Genomic DNA, 9,884 nt, shown 5'->3' with positions numbered 1-9,884 from the left:
CCCCCTTCCCCCCCCACTCACTCCCCCCTCCCCCCCTTCCCCCCCTCCCATCCCTCCTCCCCTCCCACCTCCCACCCCCTCCCATCCCTCACCCTCCCCATCCCCTCCTCTTCTCCCCTCTCCCCCTCCCCCTCTTTCTCCCCTCCCCCCCCCCCACCCGTTTCCCCTCCCACCCCCCTCCCATCCCTCACCCTCCCACATCCCCCCCCTCTTCTCCCCTCTCCCCCCTCCCCCTCCCCCCCGTTCCCCTCCCCTCCCCTCCCCCACCCGGCAATGCCGGGTACTTTTGCTAGTGGGTTATCTATCTATAATTCCAGTAATCTCTGTCTGTACGTTTGTACGTTTGTCTGTCTGTGACCGCTGTTTCTCGACAACCACGGGTCCGATATACTTTTAACTTGCCAGGTATATTGCTGGGGACCCGAGGATGTGCCTTTTCAAGGTTTCATATTAATCGGACAATTACTTACCGAGCTATGTACAAAAAACGATTCAACCAATCAGAGAGCAGCGAACGATCGTGTGCCGGCGTTGCGAATGGACCAAACCATTCCATGTAAATAGAGGGGGGGGTTCTGTGGTCGTTGCGAATGGACGAAACCATTTCATGTAAATAGAGGGGGGGGATTGTCACTGTACTCGCAAGCCGTTCGCCGTTCGCTTTGGCGTTGCGAATGGACCAAACCATTTCATGTAAATAGAGGGGGGGGGATATAATTTTAGATAGATATATAGTACGGGCATATATATAGTACGGGCATGCCCTAGTAAAGGGTAATTCCAAAGGGTAAATCTAAAGGTTAATTCTAAAGGGTAATTATAAAGCTTAATTCCAAATTGTAATTCTCAAGGGTAATTCTAAAGGGTAATTCAAAAGGATTCAAATGGGTTCCAAAGGGTCATTCTAAAGGGTAATTCTAAAGGATTCTAATGTGTTTTAAAGGCAAATTCTAAAGGGTTCTAAATGGTAATTCTAAAGGATTCCACTGTTTTTTAAAGGAAAATGATAAATGGCAATGCTAAAGGGTAATTCTACAGGGTAATTCTAATGGGGTTGCAAAGGGTAATTCTAATGTGTTCTAAATTGTTCTAAAGGGTAATTCTAAAGGGTTGTAAAGGGTAATTATAATGGGTTCTAAATGATTATTCCAATGGGTAATTTAAAGGATAAGTCCAATACTCTAAGTAGTGGGGCGGCTTAGCCCAAATATTCAAAAGAATTGTGCATTTTGTGATACAAGCACCAAATTTGGCACAAATGTACATTAATATGTTGCGAACATTTTCAGATATTGGGCCACTTGAAATTCCGTAATATTTTTTTTCAAATTTTTTCAAATTTCGTAATTTCAAATTTTTCGGGTGACACCGTCACAATTTCGGTCTTCGAGGCCGGCCGATAGGCAAAGTGTGACCGGAAGGGACGAGGTTCTCCTGACCACGTGGCCCTCGATCTGGGAAGCGAGAGGCGTTCCATTAGTGGACGCGCCCCTCACGCCCGACTGTTGGGCGGCCCCGGCAGGCCGTTTGTTTTGACGTTCCGTGACAGGCCCCGCACCCCCACCTCCGGGCCGACCGGAAGCTTGTGCTGAGTACATCATACCTGAACAACTCAGTGAGGCAGAACACAGCAGTGCACACCAGGGTGACCCCTTCAGTGCATAAACCAATTAACCTGTCCACTGCAGGGCATATAGAAATGAAGTTATTTTCTGCATATAATAATAATATAAGTTCAGTTCTATATAACAATTGCTGTTATCACCACTACCACTACAACTACCACTACTACAAGCTTTGTCTGGAATTTTGTGGACTAACAGACAAACAGACATACAGACAAGCTGGGATCAAAACATTACCTCCTTCCACCATTGAGTGTAGAGGTAAACATCATGGAAATTATATCATGCCCTAGATTTAATTCATGCTTACCCGTGTATTTGCTTCACTGGTTCACAAGGTCTTTTGCATACATGTAATTCAGACTCTCGTCTTCATTGCTGACCACACAATGTTCGCAACATATTAATGTACATTTGTGCCAAATTTGGTGCTTGTATCACAAAATGCACAATTCTTTTGAATATTTGGGCTAAGCCGCCCCACTATATCGGCCGGCCTCGAAGACCGAAATTGTGACGGTGTCACCCGAAAAATTTGAAATTACGAAATTTGAAAAAATTTGAAAAAAAAAATTACGGAATTTCAAGTGGCCCAATATCTGAAAATGTTCGCAACATATTAATGTACATTTGTGCCAAATTTGGTGCTTGTATCACAAAATGCACAACAGGTTTGCTATGCTGCTACACTAAAGGGTTCTAAAGTGTAATTCTAATGGGTTCTGAAGGGTAATTCTAAAGGGTTGTAATGGGTAATTCTAAAGGATAATTCGAAAGGGTATTTCTGAAGGGTAATTCTAAAGGATTCTAATGGGTTATAATGGGTTCTAAAGGGTAATTCTAAAGGGAAATTCTAAAGGGTAATTCTAAAGGAATCTCATAGGTTCTAAAGGGTAATTCTAAAGAGTAATTCTAAAGGGTAATTCTAAAGGATTCTAATAGGTTCTAAAGGGTAATTCTAAAGGGTAATTCCAAAGGATTCTAATATGTTCTAAAGGGTAATTCTAAAGGGTTCTAATGGGTTCTAATGGGTAATTCTAAAGGGTAATTCTAATCGGTAATTCTAAAGGATTATAATGGGGTATAAAGGGTACCCTGGATCCCGGTGTGTACCCTGGTTAGAATAGGTACACCGTATCCCTGCGTGTCGTAAGAGGCGATTAAGAGGGTTGGCGTCAGGAAGGGCATCCGGCCATAATAACATTGCCTCAAAAAGAGAACCATGACAATTACAACTACATATGGGCAGGGTACAGCCCGAAGTGGAGATCGGTTTCTGAGGTTTGGGATGTGGAATGTAGGGACAATGACAGGGAGATCAGGAGAAGTAGTGGAAGTATTGATCTGAAGAAGAGTGGACACATGTTGTGTGCAAGAGACGAGATGGAAGGGAAGTGGTGTGAGAATGGTGAAGGGTAGGCAGGGACAGAAATACAAGTTTGTGTGGCAAGGGTGCCCAGAGGGCGTGAATGGTGTTGGTGTCCTGTTTTCTGAGGAGTTTGTAGACAGTGTGGTGAGTGTGACTAGAGTGAGTGATAGGTTGATGATGGTGAAAATGATGATTGTAAAGCTCTTGGTGAACGTCATCTCGGGATATGCTCCGCAGGTTGGTCGGAGCGATGAAGAGAAGGACAAGTTCTGGTGTGCGATAGAGAAGCTGATGGAAAACGTGAAAGATGAGGAGGGTTGTTGTGGTAGGAAGAGACCTAAATGGACATGTGGGAAGGAGTATGGATGGTTTTGAGGGAGTTCATGGGGGTTACGGATATGGTGTGAGAAATGGAGAAGGTGAAAGGATTTTGGAGTTTGCTGTTGGAGCTGATTTGTTTATTTGTAATACTCAGTTCCAGAAGGAGGATAATAAGCTTGTTACATACACGTCAGGAGGGTCGACGACAACCGTTGACTACCTGATGGTGCGTAGGTGAGATAGGGGGCACCTCTGGGACACAAAGCTGATCCCAGGGGAGGAGGCTGTTTCACAGCACGACTTGGTTGTCTGCGACATAAGGGTGAAAGGTGCGAGGAGAGCTCGGCAGGTGAAGTACCAACCGAGAATGAAGGTGTGGAGGTTGAAAGAGGTGACAGTTAGGGAGGCATTAAAAGAGAGGCTGAGAAGGGTAGAGGATGATGTGGTTGAGCTTGAACGTGGTTGGATGTCAATGAAAGATAGTCTGTTGGGAGCCGTTGGTGAGGTATGTGGATGGACAAAAGGACCACCGAGGCACTCGCAAACATGGTGGTGGGATGAGGAAGTTGGAAAGAGGATTGACGAGAAGAGGAAGAAGTTCAAGGAGTGGCAGAAGGCGAAGGGTACGGGAGCAGAAACAGCAGAGCATGAAAGTTATAAGGCAGCCAGGAAGGCTGCAAAGAAAGAGGTAGCAAAGGCGCAGGAGGCATGTAGGAAAATGTTCGGAGAAAGCTTGGATTGGGTAGTGGGTCAGACAACGGTATTCAGGATTGCAAAGCAGATAGCGAAAGAGAGGTGTGATGTGATGGGGGTGAGTTGCTTGAAGGATGAAGTGGGACAAATCGTTGTCGACCCAGATGAAATTAAAGGAAGATGGAAAAGGTATATGGAAATGCTGTTGAATACAGAGAATGAATGGGATGGCAACAAAGAGAGTAACACAGTTTTAGGACCGGCAGAGAAGATAACTGAGAAGGAAGTTGAGGAAGCGATAAAAGCAATGAAGAGTAGAAAAGCGGGAGGGCCGACGGGAGTTGTGGGAGATATGTTGAAGGCAGCAGGAAGTTGGGGTGTGAAGAGAATGACAGAGATCTGTAATCTGGTGGTGAAAGAAGGCCGCATTCCAGTGGATTGGGAACTGAGTACCCTCGTCCCTCCATACAAGGGGAAAGGTGATCCTCTGGAGTGTGGCTCGTACCGAGCAATAAAGTTATTGGAGCATGGAATGAAGGTATTGGAAAGGGTGTTGGAGAGGAGGATAAGGAAGAAAGTGAAGATCGACGAAATGCAGTTTGGATTTATGCCAGGAAGAGGAACGACAGACGCGCTCTTTATTGTGAGGCAGTTGCAGGAGAAGTACATGGAGAAGAGGAAGAAGTTGTTTTTTGGGTTTGTTGATCTGGAGAAAGCATTCGATAGGGTTCCACGCAAAGTATTGACATGGGCATTGAGGAAGGTAGGAGTGGAGGAATGGTTGATCAGAGTAGTGATGGCAATGTACAAAAGAGCACGCACAGCTTTAAGGACGAAAGACGGGAACAGTGGTGAGTTTGTGGTGAAGGTGGGAGTGCATCAGGGGTCGGTACTAAGTCCACTACTATTTGTAGCTGTGATGGAGGTGCTGGCTCAGAACGTAAAGGAGGGTTTACCGTGGGAGTTTTTGTATGCAGATGATCTGGTGTTGATTGCGGAAAGTATGGATGGACTGAAGGAAAAGATGAACAAGTGGAAGGAATGTATGGAGACAAAGGTCTGAAGGTGCATATAGGAAAGACGAAGGTGATGGCAAGTGGTAAAGCATGTGGTGAGGTGGAAAGAACTGGGAAGTGGCGCTGTGCTGTGTGCAGGAAGGGTGTCGGAGTGAACTCCATTCAATGTACAATGTGCGCTGAGTGGGTTCATCAAAAATGTAGTGGTCTGAGAGGGTCATTAACCAGTGTGGCAGCTACATTCAAATGTAAGGTGTGCACAGAGGGAGCTGCAGATGGAGGAAATGTTGAGTTGGATCTTGGAGACGGCGTGAAGCTGGAAGGTGTGAAAACATTTTGCTACCTCGGAGACATGCTGAATGGAGAAGGTGGATCAGACTCGGAAACGGTTGCAAGAGTGAGATGTGCATGGAAGACGTTTCGGGAACGGAGTGGCATGCTGATGAGGAGGGGAGTGTCGTTGAAGCTGAAGGGAAAGGTGTATGCTGCATGTGTGGGAAGTGTTATGATTTATGGGAGCGAGACATGGGTAATGAACGTCGAGCAGCAACGAAGGCTGGAAAGGGTGGAAATGCGAATGGTTCGATGGATGTGCGGAGTATCGTTGAGATAGAGGAAGACAAATGATGAATTGCGAAAGATGATGGGAATAGAGCCTGTGATTGATGCTGTGAAGAAGAACAGGTTGAGATGGTTTGGTCATGTGTTGAGGAAAGATGAAAGTGACTGGTTGAGAAGAGTGATGGAAATGAATGTAGAAGGAAGTAGAGGACGGGGAAGACCGAGAAAGACTTGGCTAAAGATGATGGAAGAAGAAATGCGGGCAAGGGGGTTAACAAGGGGAGATGCAGAAAATAGGGCAAAATGGAGAAGATTGTCATGGGGACCGCAAGGCTATCCCCCGCTCTCGCAGGGAAAATGGCCTTTAAAATGCATGTTGTTGTGTTGTTGTATAAAGGGTAATTCTAAAGGGTAATTCTAAGGGGTAATTCTGAAGGGTAATTCTAAAGGATAATTCAAAAGGATTCTAATGGGTTCTAAAGGGTAATTCTAAAGGGTAATTCCAAAGGATTCTAATGTGTTCTAAAGGCAAATTCTAAAGGGTTCTAAATCGTAATTCTAAAGGATTCTACTGTGCTTTAAAGGAAAATTATAAAGGGTATGCTAAAGAGTAATTTTAATGGGTAATTCTAATGGGTAATTCTGAAGGGTGATTCTAAAGGATTCTAAAGGGTAATTCTAAAGGGTTGTAAAGGGTAATTCTAATGGGTTCTATCTAAATTGTTCTAAAGGGTAATTGTATAGGGTTGTAAAGGGTAATTATATTGGGTTCTAAATGGTAATTCTAATTGGTTTCGTTCGTTTCTCGGCATTGTCTATTTCATATTTAAAATGCGAAACTAAACCACTTCTTTCGGACACAGGTGGGATTTTTAAATAGCGCATTAAATGTGTTTCCCAATCATGCTGTTCATCTTTTAAGAGTCCTTTAAATATGTTTTTCCTCATGGGCCCGTTTTCAGATTTTGTCGCAGGTTGTGACCACATTGCGGTCATTCCTGTAATTAAGAAAAAACGGTTTTGCTTCATGACTTCTAACACCTCGAAAGATACCAGGTGTGAAACATTACAATTTTCACTTTCTTTGTATACACAAAGGAAATTTGAATCATTTATTGGTCCCAGATATATGTGCTGAAACCGTTTAGTTCGAAATCAAGAAGATTTAATCAACGATTGGGACTAAATCCTGATGAGTATCAACAAGTTCCATTCAGCAACGCTGGGCTCCCGTTTCTTCCGAATTGTTTTTCTGTGCACCACGGAAAAGTGAACTTTTATTAACTATATGAAGCCATTATGGAAATATGAATCTTCGTTAATGTGACACTTAATTTTGACTTCCTATTCTACAAGACAGCATTGTTGACGGCAGTCAGGTTTTAAGTGCGTGAGCGAAGTGTGTTCAGCTCGCTGATGTTAGGGTTTCAGGCCTTATCGTTTTACCATCTTGTCGTCTAAGTGACCACTTTTGACTGCAATGGAAGGACATGGAGAACGACAGAGGCTTATGTCTCCCACAATAGTTACTAATACTAGATATAGCTCTTCCGATTTAGGGTTAGCACCGGAGCCCGGTCGTGGTGCTGGCTGCCGAAGACGCTATCTAGCTCTGGTACTGTTCTCGTGGTTCGCGTTTTCTCAAGGCCTGGCTCGCAGTATTTCGTTCACCACGGAAGACACTTTCCCTTTCATGAATACAACCACGAATCGGTTGCTGCTTTCGTCCTGGAGCGCCGTGGGCTTCCTGGCCTTCCCTGTGTTCATGTACTTGATGGACAAGAATGGTAGAGTAGTTATTTATTTATTTCTCACGTATTTCGCTGACGTTTCGCAATCGACGTGCACGAGGCGATGATGTCTGATGATGATGGGTTTGGGTGGCATGGCATGGGGTGGGGTGTGATGGGATGGGATGGGACGGGGTGGCATGGGATGGGATGGGATGGGATGGGGTGTGGTGGCATGGGTTGGGGCGGGGTGGCATGGGATAGGGCGTGGTGGCATGGGATAGGGCGTGGTGGCATGGGATAGGGCGTGGTGGCATGGGATAGGGCGTGGTGGCATGGGATAGGGCGTGGTGGCATGGGATAGGGCGTAGTGGCATGGGATAGGGCGTGGTGGCATGGGATGGGGCGTGGTGGCATGGGATGGGGCGTGGTGCATGGGAGGGGGTGTGGTGGCATGGGATGGGGTGTGGTGGCATGGGTTAGGGTGTGGTGGCATGGGTTAGGGTGTGGTGGCATGGGATAGGGTGTGGTGGCATGGGATAGGGTGTGGTGGCATGGGATAGGGTGTGGTGGCATGGGATAGGGTGTGGTGGGATGGGATGTGGTGTGGTGCATGGGAGGGGGTATGGTGGCATGGGATGGGGTGTGGTGGCATGGGATAGGGTGTGGTGGCATGGGATGGGATGGGGTGTGGTGGCATGGGATGGGATGGGGTGTGGTGGGATGGGATGGGGTGTGGTGGGATGGGGTGTGGTGGGATGGGGTGTGGTGGCATGGGATGGGGTGTGGTGGCATGGGATGGGGTGTGGTGGCATGGGATGGGGTGTGGTGGCATGGGATGGGGTGTGGTGGCATGGATGGGGTGTGGTGGCATGGGATGGGGTGTGGTGGCATTGGATGGGGTGTGGTGGCATTGGATGGGGTGTGGTGGCATGGGATAGGGTGTGATGGGATGGGGTGGCATGGGATGGGGTGGGGTGGTGTGGCATGGGATAGGGTGGGGTGGCATGAGATAGGGTGTGGTGGGATGGAATGGGGTGGTTTGGGGTGGCATGGGATAGGGCAGGGTTGGTATGGGATAGGGTGGGGTGGCATGGGATGGAGTGGCATGGGGTAGGGTGGGGTGGCATGGGATGGGGTGTGGTGTGATGGGATGGGGTTTTATGAGATGGGGTGCTGTGGCATGGGATAGGATAGCGTGGGGTGGCTTGGGAGGGGTGTGGTGGCATGGGATGGGGTGGCATGGGATAGGGTGGGATGGGATGGGATGGGGTGTGGTGGCATGGAATAAGGTGTGGTGGCATGGGATGGGGCGTGGTGTCATGGCGTGGGGTGGGATGGGATGGGATGGGGTGTGATGGGATAGGGTGGGGTGGCATGGGGTGTGGTGTGATGGGATGGGGTGGAATGTGGAGTGGCATGGCATGGGATGGGGTGTGATGTGATGGGATGGGGTGTGGTGGGATGGGGTGTGGTTGGATGGGTTGGCGTGGGGTGGCGTGGCATGGGGTGTGGTGGGATGGGATGGCATGGGGTGTGTTGACATGACATGACATGGGGTGGAGTGGCATGGCATGGCATGGCATGGGATGGATTGGGATGGATTGGGGTGTGGTTGGTTGGGGAAGTGAACGTGTATCTGAGGCTGCGCTCTTTCAAATGATGGAGGAAGATGGCAGGGCAGATAAGTGGGATGTTAACTGATATAATTGACGGCTCATTGGATTGGAGAGTGGCAGATATAACACCATTAGTGTTATTTAATAAAGTGTCCAGAGAAAATAATTTGGGAATGATACACCTTTTAGTTTCAATTCGGTTGTAGGGAAGGCAGTGCCGAATCTGTGCCCCCTCTCCCTTCCCCATGAGGCCAATTTTCCAAACTGCCTCATGCATACCCACACTCTACCATACTCACTACAAACTAGGTCAGATCTAGTGAACGCGCTGTAGCCACTCAACTCAAACATCACCTCTCTGCCAATAACCTGTATGAAACATTCCAATCCGGATTCCGCTCCAACCACAGTACTGAAACTGCTCTCCTCAAAATCACCAACGACCTTCTCCTCTCCTCTAACGCCGGCAACCTCAACATTCTCATCCTCCTCGACCTCAGCGCCGCCTTTGACACCATCAATCACACCATCCTCCTCACCCGACTTGAAACCACCTTTAACAGTACCGGCACTGCCCTCTCTTGGATCAAATCTTACCTCTCTGACAGACGCCAGTTCATCTCCATCAATAACTGCAAATCCCCCACTGCTCCCCTCCCCCAAGGTGTCCCCCAAGGTTCAGTTCTCGGCCCCCTCCTCTTCATCCTGTACCTGTCCCCCCTTGGTCACTTAATCCGCCGTCATGGTCTCAAATTCCACTGCTTCGCCGATGAAATCCAGCTTTTCATCTCCACCAAGTCAATCTCCACCGCCACCCACTCTATCCTGACAAACTGCATCACTGAAATAAAATCCTGGCTTCAAATCAACTTCCTCAAACTTAACTATGATAAATCTGAAATAATCATCATTGGCCCAAAAATGCTCACCAAATCCACCCATAACTTCGC

General features: G+C 47.5%; 1 protein-coding gene across 5 annotated transcripts in view; it reads left to right on the top strand.

Annotated features, from left to right (window-relative positions):
* Window positions 1–6,931: 6,931 nt before the first annotated feature.
* Window positions 6,932–9,884, top strand: part of SLC49A4 (solute carrier family 49 member 4) — a 63,515-nt gene continuing 60,562 nt past the window's right edge. For all 5 annotated transcript variants that reach the window (XM_078769345.1, XM_068126394.2, XM_078769343.1 and 2 more), the window contains exon 1: window positions 6,932–7,372. In XM_078769345.1, the coding sequence (XP_078625471.1) occupies window positions 7,066–7,372 (307 nt within the window). In that variant the 5' untranslated portion in view covers window positions 6,932–7,065. The remainder of the gene's footprint in view (window positions 7,373–9,884) is intronic.

The sequence above is a fragment of the Myxine glutinosa genome, unplaced genomic scaffold (assembly GCF_964187855.1).
Source record: "Myxine glutinosa unplaced genomic scaffold, kmMyxGlut1.1 SCAFFOLD_2151, whole genome shotgun sequence".
Taxonomy (NCBI): domain Eukaryota; kingdom Metazoa; phylum Chordata; class Myxini; order Myxiniformes; family Myxinidae; genus Myxine; species Myxine glutinosa.
Note: the sequence above shows the minus strand (reverse complement) of the source record. Positions and strands in the feature narration are given on the sequence as shown.